The sequence below is a fragment of the Limanda limanda genome, chromosome 18 (assembly GCF_963576545.1).
Source record: "Limanda limanda chromosome 18, fLimLim1.1, whole genome shotgun sequence".
In the NCBI taxonomy this organism is placed as follows: domain Eukaryota; kingdom Metazoa; phylum Chordata; class Actinopteri; order Pleuronectiformes; family Pleuronectidae; genus Limanda; species Limanda limanda.
In genome coordinates this window covers 14,963,456-14,986,415 of record NC_083653.1, presented here as the reverse complement: position 1 = coordinate 14,986,415, position 22,960 = coordinate 14,963,456, and the positions used below count along the sequence as shown (strand labels likewise).

The following is a 22,960-nucleotide window of genomic DNA, read 5'->3' as shown; positions in this document are numbered from 1 at the left end:
ACCACAGGGATGGAGACTACAGCATTGCGGGAATAACCGAGGCTGCCTGCCGAGAGACAAATTCAATTGAAGGACCTTTTCTTTCAATACGAATCGTGTTTTTACTGACAATAATAATGCGTAGAGGGAGCTCGGTGCTGCAGCTGTCACTGGGTTAAAACCTGTCAACCTTGAAGAGACAGAACTCCTCGCTACCGGCGGCTCCTGCGGCGCAAACCGGATCTCACGTCCAACCTGGAGACGTTTTTTGCTGCATTCATGATGATCTGAGCGTGACTTCTGGACGCTGAGTGGAGGCATCCCTCTCTCTCTCTCTCTCCCTTCAGTTTCTTTCTCTCCCGCCCCCCTTCCGTCTTTCTTTCTCTCTCTCTCCTGTCTTTTCGCGGGTTCAGCACCGGCTGCCTTTAGTTTTAGCCCTTTTTTCAGCGCTGGGGAAGCCGACAGAGATGGGAGGACCGGGTTTCAGCACCACGGAGAGCGCCCGACTACTGCTGCACAGTGTGTTTGGTAAGAGAGAGAGAGAGAGAGTGTGTACGTGTATGTGTGTGCGTGCGTGCGGCTGTCGTGACTCCTCACTGCAGTGTGTGTGTGTGTGTGTCTGTGTGTGTGTGTGTGTGTGTGTCTGTGCGCGTGCGTGCGTGCGTGCGTGCGTGCAGGTATGAGTCGGCACGTTTCACCTCATCTTTCCTCCTCACATCAGTATTCTAAAAGTGGTAGAAACATGGTCAGAGTTGCAGTCCATCACTTCCTACCGCTGGTCAGGCTGCAGCCAGTGTTGCGCCGCTGCTCCCCTGATACTGCAGATTTCAGTCTCCGGTGGTTTCACCTGACTCTGACTTTGCCGTGAGAAAACAGATGTGAAACGCCCGTGATGCGAGTATGTGGGAGACCTTCAGCTAAAGTGAAAGTAGCCCACTGTTTCTGCTGGGTCTGTATGTTTTGTGCACACGTGCGTGCGTGCCCCATCTGTTACCCAATTTGACATAATCGCCTCCCCCCCTGCCAACTTTTCACCAGGTGTGCTGCTCCTTTCCGGGGCGCTGGGGGAGCAGGAGGGGGAGAACCTGTCGGGTCTCTCCAACAACCCGGACAAAGCCATCTTCGCGGTGCGGGAGAACGGCACGACATGTCTGATGGTGGAGTTCGCCGTGAGATTCCTCGTGCCATATGACGTGCTCGCGCTCAACGGGATAGACGTAAGGAATCCCACCTCGCATTGTAACACAGAACATGTGGATGGTTAAACAAAATGAAACGCAGACCTTGAATCAATGATGTAATCTGCGTAAAATGTTGGAGGCGTTAAATGTTTCTGTGCGTAATGGTGGCTGAAGTCATGGAAAATAGTCATGAAATCTAAAATATTCCACACTTCTTTTGAGTTTAAATTGACTTATTTGCTAATAAATAAAGGCGATTGCATATCGATTATATTAGAACTGGATTCTGGATGCTGCTTCTGTCGTGTGCAGTCGTGCGTAAAATGCTGACGACGCATAAGGTCCGAATTTTTTTATTTTTTTTTCAAACGCCATGATCATATATTCAAAAGGTGATTATGGATGATTTAAAAGTTGTTTCTGTTTGTATCTAGTTATTTCAAATAGCCTGCTATGTTTTTTTGGTCCTTTTTGGATTTCTTGCTCCCCAATAAGTTTGTGCGTAAAAATGGAAGCCAAATTCTAAAAACTCCTTCCAGGGGCGATTTAGTAATCTGTCCATGTCTGCCAATGTTTCCACATGTTTGTTCTCTCTCTCTGCAGCTGATCACCGAGCAGGCGTCGTTCACGCTGCCCCGTGGTGCAGAAATCGAGGGGAAATGCGGGATCACCGAGTCAGAGATCCAAATAAGCTGGAAGAACGAAGCCTACACCCTCCGCATCTACTTCTCTAAGGTGGGCGAGGAAACCCACACGAGGCTTTTATGGCATATGCAATAAAAAAGTCGGAATCATCTAATGGGAAGATTAAGACGCCAACATATTACAATTCATCTCAACTAGGTTTTAGCAATGTCACTTTGAATCTCGTTTTTCAAGCGGAATGATGTTCTTTACAGCGATATTTCTGTTCAGATATTTTAGGATTTATTTTTTACCGAAAATGTTTAAAAAATATATAAGGTTTAATAAATGGAAGTCTATTGGCTTTTTTGCTGAGTGTGGCCACCTGCTCTCTCCATGCGGTGGGAAAGCCCGCGGTTTGACGCGTGTGTGTGTTGCAGGACTTCCGTGACAAGGAGGAAGAGGTGTGGAAGGTTAGCAAGGTCCAGTTCGTCTACGACACCTCGGAGACATCGCATTTCATCAACGCATACAACCGTGAGTCAGCCGCAGAGTACAGTAGCAACTCAGCACATTTCCATCCCGCCTGCTTTGATCGCAACTCCAGCTCGCATTCACCTCACATTAGCATTCAGATGGAATTACAGGCTGATTCATGCAGGGATTTTAGATTTTCGCCCACGTACACTATCCAGTAGTGATTTTTTTAAGCCAAATTGTTATTGAATACAACCTACCCATTTTTGGGGGTAGTGAGCTATAAATTAATTTTATAATAATAAATTAAAACTGATGCATAAATCTGCCTCCTGTCAGACATTACAACAAACACATCTTTCATTATTTTTTTTATTGACTACTGGAAAAAAAAAAATTAATTTTACATTTTTTTGAATTGTCTTTTCTTTTCCCAGTCTTTTTGCTTTTAGATGCAATGATCCATCCAACATACACTAAAAATCCTGACAAATTACTTTGTTGAATATTGTTTTCATGCTAAAGGAATGGGGGGCGTACAACAACCCTTACACACGACAACATAACAACTTACTGCTTAACTCATATTCTCTAATGACTCTTTTCTCCAGCCGGGAAGCACACAGCAAGCACCCACCGCCTGTCAGCCCTGGTGACCCCCGCTGAGCACTCCTTTGTGTGCGCGGCACAGCAGACCCTCACCCTAATCTCCAGTGACCACCAGAAGGGTGTCACAGTCTCCATGTACGACATCCAGATCCAGCCCTTTGACATCGCCTCCGACTTCATGTTCGGTGAACGTAAGAACAACCTACGTTTGATTCCTTCTTTGAGAAACACAGACACAAGGAACAAGTCAACCTTCACCACACACTGATACTGTTTTCTAGTCACATATCGTGAAAAAACAGATGAGGACGATAATGAAACACAGAGGTTGCTGTGCTGTGGCCTTACATCTCTGCACTGAGACACACACACTCACAGCTCTCTGGGGGGTTATTGCTGCAGTGTGAGTAGTACTTTGGGCTGCAGAGAGGGAGACCGGGTAAAAAGAGAAAAAAAGAGGGCGTGGGGATGCAAGAGAGACAAAAGAGACGAAAAGAGAGAGAGAGAGAGAGAGAGTCATTAGGACTTTATGAGTACAGTCATATCATTGCCCTCAATGCAGCTTTTATAGACATACTCAGTGAACCTGGCCGTCCTCTGATGCCAATCACCTTGGAAGTATTATTTGCTGTGAGCTGCTGTAAACTAGGCTGTGCTGCAATGCTGTTCTCCTATAGTGGGCATATACTGCTGTCGACAGGGAGAAGCACCATCTGCAGCCAGATGTCTTGACACTCTTCTTCCTTACAAACACACAGAAGATATGTACAAGCTAACATGAATTTAGCAAAGTTAATGCACAAAAGGTATCCAGTAGCACAGGTGAATGAGAGAGGGTTAGGGTTAGAGAGAGAAAAGGAAGCATCTGTTGGAAACTTGTGTCATTAAGCAAATGAATCCCACGGGAGCAGACACACATTGATGCTACCGCCATTATCCACTCACATTTTACACACAGCCATGCAACACACTTACACACACAAGCTTTGCATGCTGCATGTACAGTATGCATACCTCTAACAGCTGTTGCCCAACTTAGCGTCTGTAAGAGGCCACATGATGAACATGTGGTTCATGACCGGAGATAATAAATCAGTAGAGCGGAGTGATATTTCTAATACAACACTAGCAACAAAGGCCCAACAAAAGGCCCACAAATTCAATCAATCTGCACCAAATTGCACACTCATATATAACTCCACTAAATTTTTTCATTAAGATCCATGAATCAATCCCTGGGAAATCAGTGAAAACATTGAAAAACGCTTTATCTTGCAATGTTAAATAAAGTGGGGGGGAATTCCTAGATCAACCCCCTGATAGGTTGAGAAGTTTCTGCGTAATAATACTTATGAGCAAACCGACAAATAAACAGACAGGGGTTAACCATAGCCTCCTTGGCAGAGGTAATGATAAGCATGATAAATATCATGACATTAAATAAATAATAAACTTGTCCAAAGCATGTTTAAATCAATAACAAAAATGTGACAAATAAATAATAGAGAAAATCAATTATTGTTAGTTTAAACAATAATGAAAATTTAAGTTATTTGCGGCCAGAATTTAACAGAATTTAGTACAATAATGAAATTGATACGATTGTATATGACCATCCATACAATTACACATGTTTATCATTGTTTTTAATTGTAGTGTAGTAGAAAAATCTGAAATCACCAAACATGCAGTACAAAGAACATGACCTCAGGCCTTTAGAATCCTTGTCGCTCACATCCAGTCTCTTAACCATCCTGACTGTGTCTTCCACTCTATGCAGCCTTCAAGTGTATCACCGACCAGCGGGAGCGCCTGGAGGAGACCCTCCCGATCGTCCTGGGTTTCATTTTGGCTCTCATCATTGTCATCACGCTCACCGTCTACCACTTCCACCTAAAGCTGACCGCACCCCAGCCTCAGCTCCCCAGAGATCGCTCCATGTACAAGAACATGTAGTCAGCAGCAGCGACTCCCTCGGCTCTCTCCAAAGCTACCCTGATAAAAAGACTTGTTTCCTCCATGTCCCAGGCCTATCACCAGAGGAAAGTGGTCGGCCATGGACTGATCCCCTGATAAGAAGAAATATGTGTAGCCTGCACTGCAGGCCCACTGGAACTTTCCAGCAGCTAAAACACAGGTGAATGGGACAGCTTGGGGCTTAGCATGGATGTAGTTGGAGGGTCAACCCACAAAAATCAAACACACCGGGCTGCTGAAGTGAATCTGTGTGCCATAAATCCATAGTCTGTATCACAGTGATAAGAATTTTAAGGAAAATAAAAACATTAATTTACGCCTTATGAAACTAAAATTGATTTATGTTCAGATTGGCGTTTGTCTGACATTTGAAAATCACCTGTTTCTTTCCTGATATCACTGAGGCCTACTTCATCACTTCAGACATCTTTATCCAATTGTCCTCAGAAGAAATTTCAGATATTTGCCTGAACGTCTGCTGTGTGTCATCCTCTCCTTCTCTCCGAAACTGCTGCTACACAATTCATTACCTACTGTTGGTTCTGTATTTGCTAACCTCAACACATTTTTGTTCAAGAATCCCTTTTTTTATTTCAGTTTTGAATGCAGCCATAGTGTTGACAGTGGACAAGTCTTGTAGTGTGTACAGTGCTGTGGCATTAAGAGTTGCAATGTTTTTGCTTTCAATTAAAAGTATATTTTTTCTCCACACTTAAGTATTGAACATATCAAAAAAAATAAGAATAAAGTCTGACTAAAAAATGTCTGTACTAATATGAAGAATTTATCAGAATACCATGTGGGTGTTTATTAAATGCAGAGGTTATGAAAATAAAAAAGTAATAATGTGTAAAATATTTTCAGAAACAAAGTCTATGCATTAACCTCTGCTGATGCAAACTTGTGCAGTATTCTTCTGTTCATTGAATAAATTACTGGAATCATCTCCACACCTCAGTCAAGTTATTTCTATTATCCATCACAACAGTACAGAGTCTTCAATCTCTCAAACTGAATGTCACAGCTTCTTTGTTGAATTGGATTAAAACCCATTAAACAGGACGACAGTGGAATAGGTGACTAATGTACCTGATGTGAGTAAAGACGCTGCAGGGATGAAGTATTGATTTTCTTGTCTGAATCTGAACCGTTCGAAGGAAACACAATATGAACAAATCTAATTGAAAAGAAACAGAGCATTTGTGTCAGTGACACCCATTTGTTTCAGCAGTGTGGACATCGTACATCATCCTCGGACATCAGAGTCAGAGACCCTCGATCCAGTTTTTCCCTCTGTCAGACCACTTCACTGCTGGAAATTATCTTTGGATGAAAGGTCAACTCAAGACCGGAGAAGCTCATTCAAACTTTTCCTCTTATCCTCTCTGATTGTTGTAAAATCCAACTGAGCTCAGATTAATCTGGTAACAACACCAACCAATGGGATGCGAGAGACAAGTGTCTTTAACACTGCATTCTCTAGAACAGACAAACTGTTCATTAATTTATTACGCAATAGAAAATCAATCACGAACAGATTTCATCTCTGGTTCGTGTTTTTCCAGCTGTAGGATTTGCTGCTTCTCACCCGAGGACATCATGTTGGAGATATTAAAGAACTAAACAATTAATTGAGATAAATCAGATTGAATGATTCAGCCACAAAGAAGCTGCCCTATCACGTTTGTGAGCTCACGATATTTTCAGGATTTATTATTAAGCATTTAGAGCTGAACTGTAAATTGTTCTGTAGACTCAGTCACTTATCTCATCTGCATAAACTGAATGCACCATTAAGCTAAGCGATATAAAAAGTGTATTTCACACATTCAATTAAAAAAAAATCTGGAATACATATTTAGTCTTACAACTCTAACAGTGATTGCTAGTATGTTGTTTGAGTGATAGTGGTATATTCAAGCTGCACCTAACTGAAATAAATGATTTGAGCAATCATCAGCAAACCGACTGTCCTCTACATTTGTCCACAAACATGTCCTATCTCCTCTCAGCCAGAAAATGAGTGGGGGAACACACAATGTACCACATGATCAGGCCTTGTACAGAGAACTCACTAGTTAGATGGCAAAGTGTCTACATATACAGAAAAAACACATAAATAAACTGTTACTCTCAGTTTCTGCTTAATTCAAATGAAGTAAAAAAAACACACAATGACACAGTTGACCTCAGACCCACACAGGCACAGACAAACTTAAAATGCTGCTTACCAGGACCTCAGTACTTAGTGTAACTTAGTGTTGTTCCCTCTCATGTACCTCATGTACCTAACCCTAACCCCTATTTGGAATGCCAATAAATCAGAGACACAACAAACTCACAACCAGAAACTGTGCCTCAGCTTCAGCCACAACAACTTCAACATCTTCCAAATACACAAGTCTCCATTTCCTCACCTAACTGATAACTTATTTATCTAAGTGTTTTAAAAAGTCCACATGTTGTTATTTTAGTTTGTCATGAAGCTCGTCGTTGTTAATAAAGTTTAAAATCTCAGTTTGTACACAATAAACATTGAGAGTAAACTCACAGGTGGAGCTCTGGCTGCTGATTGGCTCTGCTTTACGTCACCGTCGCGGATCGACGGCAGAGGCAGAGGAGCAGCCCGCTTTACGGCAGAGAGCTGACACGACCGCAGAGACAGACTTTACACATGAGTTTAGACCGTAGACTGAGAGGTTTAGACCTAAGACACGTCTGAAGACATCCTCCAGCAGATGTTGAAGTATTATTGTATTTTACATAACATGTATCCATTTATCTTACAATGTTTTAAGGCTAGAGGAGCTAAATGCTGCTTCAAATAAGTGTCCACACTGCCTGGAATGCAATATAAGTATGGAAATACTAAATTCATTCATTCCTTCCTTACATAACTAAATAGGTTTGCCCATAAGCAGACATTTTTTTAAATACTCATGTAACCAACTTATTCACTTAACTCACTTATTTAACTTGTTATAATAAAACTAATTGCACAGAGTTCAAACCTCTGCAAAGGCCCAGCAGTCCTCTTATGACATATGAAATACATTTTGATTTGGATCTCCACAGAATTGCACACACGCATAAATATCATTAATCTATATATGTCTGCTTTTTTTCTATCAAGATTCATGAATTATTATCTAAGAAATCGACCAAAATGTGAAAAATCTGGACTTTTTAAATAATAGTGGGAAAAAAATCCTACATTCATCCCTGATCCAGATTTGCACTAAAATTAAATGGGTTTTTCCCAGACATATATCACACCCTTCAACCGAGTTTTGTGGTAATCTGTCAATAATCTTTGCGTAATGTTGCTAACAAAAAAACAAATGGACAGGTGGGAAAGCGTGAACTCCCTGGAGGAGGTAATAATACCACGATCAGCCTGAAAAAGCCGGCCATTTGTAATTTGTCTATCACTATGGAATATAACAATGTGCTATCAATTAATGGTATTAATTGTGTACTTTTCTTGCTGTAAATCTCGGATATACATTGACCAACAACCCTCTTACTATCAGAGTATTGATTTTACAGCACAATTAACATGATGCTGACCTCCTACGAGGGGAGCCTTCAAATACAGTGAGTTGTTGAGTATGTAGAAATGATTATATCATTGACCTTAACATTAACTGAGTGACTCTACACTCTTCAGTCTGATCCTCACTGATGCCCTGCAGTCTGTGAGTTGCCCCAGTACTTTTATTTATTGGAGCCGTTGGCAGAGGTATCTCTCTCTGAGAAAGAAGCTCCATTCTCTGCTCGAGCCAGATCAATATCCCATTATAGTGTTTCAGAGGTAAATGGCTTAAAGGAAAGAAAGAGAAATAACCTCGTATATTATGGCAACACGGATCCGCAAACATGTCTTTCTGCCTCTCTGGTCAGAGGTGAAGTTAGGGTGAATTAGTTGGAAATGAGAGCTGTCGTATTCAGAGAATATGGGAAGACCAAAACAACAAAGAGAAGATGGACTGTTGATGGCTGAAAGGAAGTCCCTCAGACGATTGGACAGTGTGCTGTTTGAAAAATAAAAATCTCGGCTTGATATGAGACACTGAGAGAGAAGAGGAGGCTGTCGAGGGTTATGAAGGAAAAATCCATGCAACACATCTCAATGTTTTTATGGGCGTTTTTTAATTGAAACCAGCTTCACTGATAACAAACATGCAGTATCACTGTACAAGCCAACACCACAGATAAGTGTTACTCATTCAAGTCCTGACACATTGTCAAGGATTAGCCAGAGGCACACACACACACACGCTCGCACACACACTTTCAGATGTTGTACAGAGATAAACACGCTCTACCTCTTTTGCTGTTTGACATACACTGACACACACTCACACACACACACAGTCATATTTACATATCACAGTGAATGATGGGTAAAAAAAACGACGCAGGGAGGAGGATTACACTGTTCTCCCGGTCCAACCAGAGATGAGAATGGCAGCACAGATCCAGTGATAGCGAGTGTGTCTCTGACGGAGGTGGGATAAGGAGTGAGATGATGACAGTGACGATGTGAGTAGAAAACAAGACCTTTTATCAGCGTCCTAAAATCTGTGCGGTACGCAGGCGTCTTGGATGGGCGCCTCTTAGCGTTCATAGAAACAGGATGAGCCTCCTAATATTAAAGAAAACACGTCTGCGTAGAGTAAATCTTTTTTTTTTCAGTCTGTGCTACATTTAGATGCATGGTGTAGTTACAGTATCATAAATACAGGGCTTCATGGTTTCATAAATAGGATTGGGGTATTGCTCGTATGATATTACAACTGATATCACTGTCCGCCGACGCGTTTTTAGAAATGTAAATCAAAACCCAACAAACAAAACAAAACAAGATAAACAAAAGAAAGGCCACACTACCAAAAAAATAAAACTTCAATTCCAATAAATAAATAAATACTTTAAAACATCATACAAAATTCTGACATTACCCTTTTTTCCCCAACATTTAATGGAAGTTCTGTCTACAAATGTAAGATAATAAATATATTTAGTATTTTTAGTAACAGTTAGGTTTAGGTGGGTTTATTTGGGATATCTCATATCTTTAAGCAAAAACTGGATTATAAACAGTAGGAAAGATCTCTGCAGAAACTCTGTTTAATACTGCTCATATCACAATGGTTACGACACGATAAAATACTGCAAATTATCAAAACTGTACAGAAAAACTTACAAGTTTCTCTAAAATACATTTTCACTGTTAGTGTGTGAGAAGAGGGAGACGGGAGAGAGAGAGAGAGAGCCCGTCTCCGTTCCACCTGCGGGGCCGCGGCCCTTGCTTCAGATGGACTGATGAGGCAGCCTCCGCGTGACAGTCACTACACGTCAAAAAAGCTCTCTCCGCAGGCAGCAGGTTGCTGCTCTGGTCTGGGGCAGAGCGCCAAGTTCTCAGGATTCCTCCACCTCGCCTTGGCCCTCTGTAGCTCCTCCTGATGGCTACTACGACTCTACACGGAGCTAGACCCTCACAGTCTGTGAGGAGAGAAGACGGCAGCAGGGCGAGCCAGCTCACACGTGTCTACTGGAAGTCTACTGAATTCCTCTGGCACAGCACAGTCTTCTACTCCAGTTCAAAAAATAGTAGACTTTTTTTTTCTTCTATTCTGTGTTGTGTGATTTTTTAAAACAGATTTCTTAGATATTCCTCAAGCTAATCTACGTCACGGTTACAGTTGTGAGTGTTAGTGGCTCGCCACCGAGCGGTGGAGTGTTTTGGCTGGGTGAGGGCAGTGCCACCCTGGTAGTGTGTGTGTACAGTAGGCTATGTGTGTGTTTTCAGTGTAGAAAAGGGCAGGGGTGGTCCGGCAGGTCAGCGGTGGCGGTAGTGTCTCATGAGGGGGACGATGCAGGAAGGTGGACCCGACAGCTTGAGGAAGGGGTGCTGGAGGAGCTCCTGGGCTGTGGCTCTCTGAGACGGCTCCCTCACCAGCATCAGGTCCAGGAAGGATCGCAGCACTGAGGACACCTGGAGGACGGAAAGAAATACTTCAACTCTGGTCCTTCAACTTTTGAAAGATAAAGGAACTTCCAGTTACTTATATATTATATATGTATTTGCATGTATCGAGATATCTACCTTGTGTGATTCTTTTAGCCGAGGAGGCAGGTTGTCTCGTATCCTCCTCATGGCCTGCAGAGGGGGCTCATTGAAGTAAGGGGGCTCTCCATCCACCATCTCAATCACCATGATGCCTAAAGACCAAATATCCACCTGGACACACACCAAACCGCATCAGTTTGATACATTATCACAAGCTAGTTTACTAAGTAAGGTGAGACCATACAATATCATAGAAAAAACCCAACAGTTCCCAGAATGAATGAGAAATTATGCCAAAACATCCCGGTTACAAATGCTGCCATCTCGCACAGTGGCCATCGTGTTGTTGAGCCGTGGTTGCAAGGTCCCACCGATTCATGCTCTCGACCAACCGCGAGTGAGTCTCAGCAATCAGGATGTTTCACTACGTTTATATAGCATCCAATGACTAATTCAAATGGAAAAAGAGAGCACTTGAACAGACATTAGTATGATGAGAACCACTAGTAGCCATCTTTTTAAGTTTTGTTAACTTTAATTTGGTCCATGTTCTATCCGCTAACATGGACGAGGCAAGATTTTTGACATGTAATGCGGACGGCCACCAGGGGGCAATCGAGATGCTTTGGCTTCACTTTTGTACTGCTGTTGTGTCGTCCATTTTCATATACATTTTTTATGTGTTCAACACAGAACAATGTTATTCAGAGTGTGTTTGTTTGTGACTGTGTGTGTGTGTGTGTGTGTGTGAGTCCTCACCTCAGTTCCGTAAGGTAGTCTAGAGATGACCTCTGGCGCCATCCAGTACGGCGTGCCCACGAGGGACTTCCTCTTGGGCACCTCTTTGGAAACTTGGGCACAAAAGCCAAAGTCTGACAGCTTGATCTGCACACACACACACACACACACACACACACACACACACACACACACACACACACACACACACATGCAGCAGAGACTGTATTAGCTCAAAACCTCAGTGTCTGAAGTCAAGAAGTGCACTGACCCATTGTGATGAAGAGCTCTCATAGAAGACACTAATCCCTGTATTAGTGGTTAATTATCCTTCAATTAATCATGTCTTATCAGCTCGTTCGAGGCATTAGGCAGGATTTAATTACTAGGGCATGAGTGGTAATTGATGATGATGAGTTTCTGGCGCTGGCTGTTGACAAGTAGCGGGAGTGACACCCATGAGAAGGTCAGTGAGTGTGTGAGAGAGTGTGTCGACATCGCCACTGACAGGAACAATGGTGATGGTTACTAAAACCTAAGGTATAAGTTTAAATGAGCATCTTCAGGTTTATTAACAAACTAAAATACATTATCTAAACACACAAAGGAGGAAAGGCATGACACACAATCAGCATATGCACTTACCCTGCCGTCGCTGGTCAGAAGAATGGAGTCGCTCTTGATGTCGCGGTGGATGACGCCCTGTGTGTGCAGGTAGGACAGAGCCCTCAGCACCGACAGACACACGGTAGCAATCTGCTCCTCGTTCATCCTGTGAGGACACACACACACACACACACACACACACACACACGCACAAACATATGTCAGCGATAACTATAACAAGAAGAAGAGAAGGTACTTTGAGAAAAGATGTCACATGTTAATATCTGTGTGGTCATTGGAATAACAATACATGATAACAGCAGAACATCAGGTTGATTGTCTTGCAGCATTGAATCTGTATAGAAATACAAGTATTACAGAAATATAATTGGGAAATGAGATGATATGACTTGTAAAAAATCCTACAGGATACTTTTAACCTTTCATTGTTCTCAAGCTTCCTAAAAGCTCAGAATCATAAAAAAGCAGCGGAATGTCTTTTACTCATTTATCAATATTAATTTTGTGTTCTTAATGCCAAACTCTCTAGTGTTAGTATTACTGACTCTATTTGTTAGGAGGAACCAAATCAAGTTTTGGACAGTTACGTAGAATTTATTTATTTATTATTAATATAATTATAATGTATAATGTGTTTTGGGTATTTTTTTGTATTGTGGGAAATAGAATGGAGGCTGTGAAAAAGTAAAGACCACAATTTTCCAATCTTACTTTATATTCATAGAAAGTATATCAAAAATGATATTATAACCACCAAATGGCAAAATATATTTCCATATTTTAAATGATAACACTTTTTTAGATGTAGAAATGACAACTGTTAGGCTACAATACACACAAGCCAGATTTTGCCTTCATAATGAGATTACAGTCCAACACAGCTGATATGGAGCAGAAATCCGGTTTGAAAATATCCCCCTGTAGCCTGCAGCGGCTGTGGCTGTGATGTGCGCAGCAGGCAGGAGGGTCCCATATGGAGAGACAGGGCGATGCAGTGTGTCTGACTGAGCTCACACACAAACTCCCAGCTCCACTGAACATTAACATCTAGACCCAGCTGGCCCGACCATGCTGTGCGTGTGTGTGTGTGTGTGTGAGGGCCCCCACTATGAGCGGCCATCACATACAAGGCATGTGCAGAAGCAGAGACATTCATTTGCAAACATAAACTAAGGAAACAAACATACATGTCATAAGTGTACGTACAGTTAAGCGAATCATGGTTATGATTGCTCATTTTAACACTCACATTCACCTCTCTCTTAAAGATCCCACTGTAGGAGTTGTAACTTAGATACGTTATGTGAAACATCCCCGAGGCCACACACACACACACACACACACACACACACACACAAACACACTCACACACACACACACCTCACAAACACTCACACTCACACGCAAACACACCCACTCTACACTGCAGCAGATTTTATTGTCACACATGTATGCATTTACAATCACGAGAAATAAATGAGCCTTCTGCTAATGGAGAAACAACTGGCTTACCCAGAGTGAATGGGATGGAGACGTGTACGCGAAGACAATTCACCTCTTGCCGTTAACCAACCCCCCCGCCCCCACCACCCCATCCTATGCTGCCAATCCCCCGCTCTCACTCACACACACACCCACACACACAGAAATTAACGCAGACAATCAAAAGCGAGGCCTGCTCGCTGAAATAGAAAATTGTTTCAAACAGAAAGTAAAACACAATTTTAATGAGCCTGTAAAGGTTGTCAGGGGGAGAATTACGCACACACACACAAAAACAGACACACACACACATACCAGTAAACACAAATACATATGCTTTTGCACTTACACTGGATAAAATCCATGTGAAGTGCAGCTCATTAACCAACACTCAAAGCATAATTGAAATTTGAACGTGATTGAAATAGTTCAGGAGCAAGGACGGCTGTTCTGCCACTGCTGACTTGCCTGTGTGTGTGTGTGTGTGTGTGTAGGTGTGTTCGATGTGTGTGTGTGTGTTCACGAAACTCATTGTGTGTGCACTCGTTGCCAATGACCCAGCGAGCTGGTGGGGCTTGCGCAACGTGAGGCAGGCAGCAGTTATTCCCACAACAAAAGGCTTAACAGAAATAGCACAAAGCTTTCACCTGGACAAATATGGCTGAAATTACAGAGGAACATCACAGCGCTGTATTCCTTACATCATAAATATATAGTATGATGCACAATAATTACATCAAGTGGTTAATCTGTGTGTCTACTAACCAAACGATATATAATACAGTGATTTAAATGACGAATGTGTATATTTCAATATACATCAAACACATGGAGTGGCTGTGAGTGAGAGACAAAGAGATCGAGTTAAAGACAAACGTGTGCCCAATAATATCCTGTTCACTGAGATATCTATTAGTACATGCACATATGTACTGAAACTCTCTCGCACACACACACACACACACACACACACACACACACACACAAACACACACACACCGAACACACACACACCGAACACTCAAAGCCTCAGCAGAGCGTGTTATTAGCATCCGACACCGCACAGTGCTAATTCTGACACTCCACACAAATGACTGTAATTAAACACCAGACACAAAGTAAACTTAAAACAATGAGGTGGCAGCTTCGACGCACGACTCAACAACAGAGAAGCAATTAAGGAAAGTTGGAGAACAATTATCTTGAAAAACTACCAACACCAGAGCTGGATAACAACCCACCTGCTTGATGTTCCTGCTCGTCTTGTGAAATCACGTAGCTTTGTAAATTCTTCTGAAGTGTAGTGCAAATCAAATGTCCGCATGATTTTTTTAACAACACATGCTTACTTATTTACTTATCATTCAGGCATACAATTGAATATATGTTTTAGTATGTTAACTTAGTTATTTGATGCTATAAAAATGGGGTTAATCGTTAAAGACAGTTGAGACTGACTCACAATTGGTTGAGAGCGAGATCTTCACACTACGTCAAAAGCCCAAGATGTTGAAACCTGAATCCAGGATATTGTGGCTTCACTTTTGCACAATGAGAGTCAATGGAGACACGTCGTCCATCTTTAGAAACTATACAGTCTATGTTTAGAAGGCAGGTTACCTTCGCACAGAGACAAACAAGCTTGTCACCTCTGCTAAACTAGCTGTCCCCTGGGCGCAGGGGCATCTAGATCGCCTAATCTCTTTGCAAGTAGGCGAAGGAGTGTGCTTCCCGAAATGTCAAACTATTCCTTTAATTGGTACTCCTGTTCTGTTATAGTTTGTGATTCATTTTAGAGGTGATTGATTTTACCTGGGACTCGTCATTCATCTAATTCATCCTGTGTAGTGCTCACAGTCTAGAGCACATGTGTCAAACTCAAGGCCCGCGGGCCACATGAATTATATGTGGCCCGCATGATAAAATCTATTTACTATTAGAGCTGGCCCGCCGGCAGTGTTTTGCAAGTTCTCAATACAAAATAAGTACTGAGAATTCCTGAGGGTCAGTGAACACGTCGGGATGGGGCACGTGACAGTTCTAGACCAATGGCAGGCTCTCATTGGCTGACGAGTGGGCGGGTCAATGGTGAATGACAGATCCCACAATGCACTGCCCGTGTGTCGGCACGTCAATCACGGTCCTGCGAACGCGCGCCTCACAGTATCACACATCACTTGTGACAACTCCCAACTATCCCGCTCCCCAAAAATGTCTAAACTAAAGGTGGCATTTGAAAACAGGAGCTTTCGAGACAGGTGGGAGGCAGAGTATACGTTCGCGGATGTAAAGGGTGGATCCGAGAAAAGATGAAGGAGGAAAAAAGTGAGGAAAAAGTGAGTTGACAGCGTATCACTGCATCATACACCAGGAGTCGTTGTGTGGCAAAGCCTTGAAAATGAACATGTGATGAGCATCATAACATTAGCGGTTAACTTTATCAGAGCCAAAGGTTTAAATCACCGCCAGTTCAAGTCTTTTCTGGAGGAGTTAAGTCCAGAATATGGTGACTTGCACTATCACACACAGGTGCGATGGCTGAACCAGGGAAAGTTGCTGGAAAGATTGTTCCAGTTGCGTGAGGAGATCTGTGAGTTTATTGAAAGCAAAGGGAAAGGCACAACATAGCTCCGAAATAAAACGTGTCTGTGTGACATCACGAGCCACCTGAATGCGCTCAACCTGCAGCTTTGGGGGGGGGGGGGGGGGGGGCGTGACATCACTGACATGTACGCTACAGTGAGGGCTTTAAAACCAAGCTGCGCCTGTGGGAGACGCAGATGCTGCAGGGAAACTTGTTTTTCTCTTGCTACTACAGGACATTTGATTTTTCTTTGAAGTCAATTATTTTTGGCTGTTGTTTGCCTGTAGAAAATGTTTTCGCTGGAAATTACTCTGGAAATACTGCAGATAGAGCCAGAAAGCAATTAATGAAACTGATTTTATTACTTTTATATTTATTTATGTATTATTTATTATTTGTATTTCATTTTTTTCATAATTAATGTTGTTTTATCTGCATACTCTATAGGCCTTGTTAGTTCCAGGTTCAATATGTGCACTAAGGTTCTTTCAATAAGTTTTCAATAAACGTTGAACCCATGTGGCCCTCGACTTGAAGCAATTTTTTGATTTCGGCCCACTGCGTATTTGAGTTTGACACCCCTGGTCTAGAGCTTAGAACTCCCTCCAACTCTTTTACTCCTGTGATTGTTACTGTTTAGCTACAGAGTTCACCTCAGGACTTTTCTCTTGTTATCGTACACCTCAGTATGTTACACTCGATTTCTGTATTCAAGGTTACCTGGTGTGAGTCACAATGTCAGTGAGCGCCCCGCCCTCCAGGAACTCCATCACGACCCACAGCTCGTCTCCCACCAGGTAGCTGTTGTACATGTCCACCACGTTCTCATGATGGTAGTCCCTCATAATCACCACCTGAAACACAGGGACACAGATTTGAACTGGTGCTACATGATAATTATAATCAAAATCGCAATGTTTTCCTGTTCAATTATATAACCGCAAAAAGCTGCGATTTGATTAAATAAAATACTCTGTGGGTTAGATTAAGTTTTTTTTTTAGTAGGATTTTGTATTTTTTCTACAAGTTTTTGAGTTTGTTTGTTCATGTAATATACATTTTCTTTGATAACCAAGCAATCACACTCAAAATACCACGTTATTATTTGTATTTATTTTTGTTTAATTATAACCCAACTGCAAATCGTGATATTTTCCACAATAATTGCACTGGGGCTTTTTCAACAAACTTTGCCTAATATTCATATATTTTTACTTTTCATTTTCAATTAAATTATGTGTTTTCATTGGAATGTGTCATGATGTTAAGCTATTACAAACCGTAGCCTAAAAATTATATATTCTGTGTGTGTGTGTGTATGTTTGTGTGTGTGTGTATACAATTAATTACTGTATCAGAATGAACGTTAAATATGTTGTTAAGACATGATCCACTATTTCATTACTTTATATAATTTATTCATGTAATTTCAATAATATATTAATTTAACTCAAGTGGAGGCAGAACTATAAAAGGATTACATTCAGCAATTAATGAGATTACATAAACCAAATTAGTTCTCAGCTGAACACCCACAGCTTCAGATCCGTTTTCACTGTACACACATGTTTGCATGCATACCAGCATATAATCATATGTTTTAAGTTTCTCTGCAAATATAATTTATTTCAGTGCAAGTGCAAATGACACAGAGCTCATTTTCAATAGTTGCTGAACCATAAATAGAATTAGCCATGAATTAATTTGTTGCCTAAGGTTTCAACATGAACGCAGTTTGGTTTTCGGTAAATACATTTTATTGTGGATTTAAAATGTGTGTTTGATGGCCATGAACCGGGAAATAGAACATGTTTGAACTTGTATTATTCATTAATAAGCAGGCTCCTGTAATTCTGAGGGATAGGGAGATTTATTTCCATCTATTTGGCATAAAATCCTCTTTAATGATGCGACTTCAAACGGTATCATCTGTGCTGCTGCTTGTTTGAGCCAATCAGAGTCAGAGACAAATGTGAGCTCTCATCTCACACGTGAGGAGTTTTGATGCGTGCCTATCATTCACTGGATCCAGCAACAGTTAATCCGTCAGCCTCCCTCACCTCATTGAAGAGCAGCTCTCTCCTCTGCTGTTTCCTGAGGTCCATCTTCTTCACGGCCACCTGCTTGCCGCTGTGTTTCTCGCTGGCGATGCACACGATACCAGTGGAGCCCTCGCCGATCTTGATAAAGCTGTCCAGGTATTCCCGAGGGTCGCCTGTAGCAAAACACAAACACAGCTCAGTTTTAATTGAGCACCAGGCACGTGAAGCATTTCAGGATCACTCTCATTTCATTTCCCATTTCTGACCTGGGTTGACCACCAGCTGAAGTGCAGCTCTGAACTGCTCGTGGGAGACTCGAGAGGGTTGGGTGTCCGAGCTAGACCCCCAGGAGGGAGGGGGATAGGCCCCCGGTGGGATGTAAGGTGATGAAGGCTGTGAGTATGCCCCCTGGACGGAAACACGGGCATAGCAAAAATAATATGTTATTAATGTTTTCCTGCAGTTATTGAATTTGAGAAACTGTACCAGCTCTCAACGTTCTGACTGTGAACATACTGTACCTGAGGGGTGTATGGTGGGCTCGGCTGGGAGGGAGGGTGATGGTAGGGTGAAGGTTTGTAATGGTGAAAGACAGGGGGGTAGGGTAGGTGTGCTGGGGGGTAGCCTGGTGGCTTGGAGTGGCTCTGAGGTAGCTTAAGAGGCCCTCGGGGGTAGGTGTCACCGCCCATAACCTGGGGACTGCCGTCACGTGATGGACGCTCGTAGTCACCCTGGAGGAGACAGAAATGACAAGGTTATGTTATCGATTGAGCTCAAAATGAAAAAAATAATATGACTAACTTTAACCAAACAAAGTGAAAATCTCCTGTACTGCTCCCTAGTTCATTAGCGCTGAATAATACATGCATGAGCAAACACGGGTAAAATGTCGGCCCTACTTCTAGGTAAGTCAGCAGGTACGTAGGCCCTCGACAAACTTAATGGATATTATTTAGTCGAGAGGACAGGGGCCATACTTTATCATTAGTGTCCCACAATGCTCCTCAGCTGCTCCATTCATCAACTAGGAGCCAAGAGAGAACCCAGATCTGGGACACACCTCTTCCTTAAAGTCCCAGAAATATGTGAGCATACGCACACAAAGACACACACACACAAATACACAGAGCAAGAATGATGAGTTTAACTTAGAAAGACTTATTAAAAGCTCAGTTGTATGACTCAACTTAAATAATCTGACTCATAAAAGGCCTGGTGTACACACTTGGCACACACACTTGGCACACACACGCACACTCACACACACACACACACACACACACACACACACAAACACACTCTCTCTCTCTCTCTCTCTCTCTCTCAAACGACACAAATGACACTAGTACTGATTTCATCACTCAGTGACTTTATAGTCAGCATCACACAGTGTCAGTGTATAAAGGTGGAGCCTGTCCTTCTGTGGCCATCGCCAACAGAAAACAGGAAAAGGATAGATTGACTTGTCTAAACCACAGTATAATGGATGGAATAGTGACGCAAACATAGAAATGAGCCTAACTTGACTGATAGAGTGAAATCATTTTTGCATGTTCAGCTTCATCATATAGAAACAGCCACAGTCATTTTCATAAATTAAGCTACAGCCTGTATATAAAAAAAGTATCGACCAAAGGAAGAAAAGAAAAAGGTACAGTGCAATTACAAAATATCAATAGACAAAGATAGTCGATAGCAGTGGATCACACTAACTCCACGATGCAGAGATTAAAGTAAATAACGTTTGCAACAGCTTCAAAATATGCTCTTCAACCAGCAGGTTTCTTAAGTCATACAGTACATACTGAGGATAATATAAAAATCCATCTCTTTCTCATTCCTTGTATTTGTTTCTCTCTCTGTGTGCCTTCTCTTACACTTACACAAAGACACACACACACACACAAAGACACGCACTCACACACACAGGGCAGGAGGAGCACTGATATGTTAGAATGGTGTATAATTACATGGTATGAACTCTTTTAATCAATCACTCAAGGCAGGTGTGTGTGTGTGAGTGTGTCTGTGTGTGTGTATGTGTGTGTGTGGGGGAGAGGCGGGCTGCCACTGGGTCGGCCTAGTCTAGCGCCCCACTATCATTGGCCGGTACCACTGGCTGGCTGTCAGCCAGGGGTCTCCTGATCCATGTTGGTTAAACGTGCATTAATCTGAGTTTGGCAGGGTAATCAACAACCTAACTCAACTGTGAAATTGAATTCCGCGCTGGAACATCGTTCGGCCAGTTTTATGCTAAGGCTGCAGAAAGGGAAAGTGCCGCAACATCAATTTGTCACCGAGAGCTGCGGCACTGAGCTCCGACTCGCCACCACACAGAGAGAAAGAGAGAGGAGGAGGAGAATGGAAGGAGGAGAGAGGGAGTGTGTTTGTTTGTGTCTTTGTGTGTGTGCATGTGTCTGTGTGTGGCCGAGTCTCTGGGCTGTCTACTGTTACATCCCCACTGGCTCCCAACAACAGTGGTGAGAGAGAAGGATTTACTTCAGTGGTGTGAGCAGGCAGAATGAGGGAAGAGGAAGAAAAGGCGGAGAATGAGAGAGGATAGAGAGGGGTGGGTTTGTTACAGGGTCCATGAGCCGAGAAGAATAGTGATTCTTAAGCCGCCAGATGACTCCTTGTTTTTTTTCCCCCTTATCATCGCTGAAAAATCTTCAAACACTGCAAGGCAAATTAGGGAACATTGATTCCACCACCGCACTTCATCACAGCCTCATTCATTTCCTTTAAACACATAAACAACCAATTAAACATCACATCTATTAACAAAAATACACCAAACATAGTCAGAGGGATCTTTTCGTACAGCATTTTCTGTCTTTTTGGATCATTACATAAGTTGTGGAATATTTACATTGCCTACAAACTCTGTACATTTCCAGAAAATCAAATGTGCCTCCTCAAGAAAAAGAAACTCAGAAAATGGGGATAATACAGAATATATAAGAAAAAAATGACCTCTCCCTGCATCACTTTCAATCCTGCTACTCTTGCGTTCTTGTTTTTTTTCTTTTACTGAGTAGCTATTTACTGAAGCATGCAGGTTAAATGGTACTTCATCAAGGCACCCTGGGATCTACATCAGCAAAACCCAGTTTTCCTCTCAGCTACTGGACTCACTGGGTGTGAAGGAGGGATATTGGAGAGCAGTACACACTCCTGTATAACGGACCTAATGGGGCACTGAACGCTTCGGAGAACGATATAAAGGAAGTGACCAAACCCCTGCTGTGGCATTGACTCGCAGCATATTTTGTCGCCCCCCCGACTACATCTTCTACTAACCTGCAGTATTCTAATATGTCTCACAGCTAAAAGGCACTTCTGTATCATAATATTGGCATAAAAGAATCACAACTGTAAACATATGGTTACATTACACAGCCACTAAAGCATGGGACGTTTGTTTGCTCTCGGAGTCTGTGTGGGAAAATCTCTTGGGTGTCTCTGGCTCTCCCACAGCTCCAGTGGAGAACAGCACAGCCTGCATCACACTCTCAGCCACTCGTGCTTACAGTGAAGCTGTTTCTTTCACAATTGGAAGCAATAGCCTGTGAAATGTCAATATCAGGTCATGCTGCTGGGCAATTTTACTCATAATCAAGTCCGTCAATTTACATTTACTGCACAGTTTACAGTACAGTACTGGCTTTCTGCTGAACTTGACTTTAGTTCAAATCTTTGGTTGACGAGAGTCATATGTGTGAGTGTGGATTCATACACACCTTTGGGCTCAAAATGCCACTTCTATGCAGCTGAACCTGCTGTGTTAATAAAATCATTGTAAAAGTTTAACCTGACATGAACCTTGTCCCTTAGTTCATTATTTTCATTAATGACACCAATGATCTTTGATTTGATTTTTGACTATTGATTTTACTGACGGTATATTATATAATGTAAATGATGTGTCATGATGAATCTGGCCAACTCAAATATAAAATCTTCTATAGCAGTTCCTGTTGAGGGTTTACAAAATAGATAAATGTTGTATTTTTTGCAAACTGCAGATATGAGGCCTCTGCACAAATCTTATAAACCGTGTGCCTGTTACTCTGATTTACTCCTCTCTTAGATATTATTATTTCAGATTTTTCATGACACCTTAGAAACATCCCAGCCCAGAAAATAACTTTATATATGTGCTCTTGTAAACTACTCCATTTTGTGAGAGTTTTTCATAATGTTTTTTTTATTATGTGCACTTTTAAACATAATTTTTAATTAATTAAGTAGTAGCATAAGGTGTTTAGGTACATATCATAGTTAAACAACACAATTAATACCAAAACATTTCAGATTATTTCATTTTTTGTCAGTTCTGCTCTGATTCTGTCGTCTACTTGAGGTTCTGAGGATCTAATTGCCACAGCCATGTCACTGCCTCTCACCTCTTTCTTTCTTCACTACATTCCTTTGTGCTTTTCTGTGTCAGGTCTGTGTAATTCAGAGCTTTCTGGTCGATGGTCAACCTGAGTATTAATTGATCTGTGTGCGGAGACACTGGCAACTGAAGAGGGCTAATTCTGTATGTGGCGGTGGCTGCATC

At 42.1% G+C, this 22,960-nt stretch overlaps 2 protein-coding genes across 2 annotated transcripts in view; one reads left to right on the top strand and one right to left on the bottom strand.

The window, feature by feature from the left end:
- The first annotated feature begins 446 nt into the window (after positions 1-446).
- lamp5 (lysosomal associated membrane protein family member 5) lies at positions 447-4,826 on the top strand. The gene is made up of 6 exons (XM_061091694.1): positions 447-507; positions 1,018-1,196; positions 1,764-1,895; positions 2,225-2,321; positions 2,873-3,061; positions 4,651-4,826. The coding sequence occupies exons 1-6, from the start codon at positions 447-449 to the stop codon at positions 4,824-4,826; spliced, it is 834 nt and encodes a 277-aa protein (XP_060947677.1).
- A 5,866-nt stretch (positions 4,827-10,692) lies between these two features.
- pak5 (p21 protein (Cdc42/Rac)-activated kinase 5) overlaps positions 10,693-22,960 on the bottom strand; it is a 37,574-nt gene continuing 25,306 nt past the window's right edge. The window contains exons 5-12 of the mRNA XM_061091693.1: positions 18,918-19,127; positions 18,663-18,804; positions 18,415-18,569; positions 17,075-17,208; positions 12,307-12,433; positions 11,683-11,808; positions 10,960-11,094; positions 10,693-10,848 (exon numbers count right to left, since the gene is read on the bottom strand). Of these exons, the coding sequence (XP_060947676.1) occupies positions 10,693-10,848; positions 10,960-11,094; positions 11,683-11,808; positions 12,307-12,433; positions 17,075-17,208; positions 18,415-18,569; positions 18,663-18,804; positions 18,918-19,127 (1,185 nt within the window). The remainder of the gene's footprint in view (positions 10,849-10,959; positions 11,095-11,682; positions 11,809-12,306; positions 12,434-17,074; positions 17,209-18,414; positions 18,570-18,662; positions 18,805-18,917; positions 19,128-22,960) is intronic.

What these genes read in the sequence shown, in the direction of transcription:
- lamp5 (XM_061091694.1), top strand. Translation starts at nt 447, where the DNA reads ATGGGAGGACCGGGTTTCAGCACCACGGAGAGCGCCCGACTACTGCTG. An exon ending in TCGCGCTCAACGGGATAGAC is followed by an intron (nt 1,197 to 1,763) that starts GTAAGGAATCCC and finishes CTCTCTCTGCAG; the next exon opens with CTGATCACCGAGCAGGCGTC. An exon ending in TTTCATCAACGCATACAACC is followed by an intron (nt 2,322 to 2,872) that starts GTGAGTCAGCCG and finishes TCTTTTCTCCAG; the next exon opens with CCGGGAAGCACACAGCAAGC.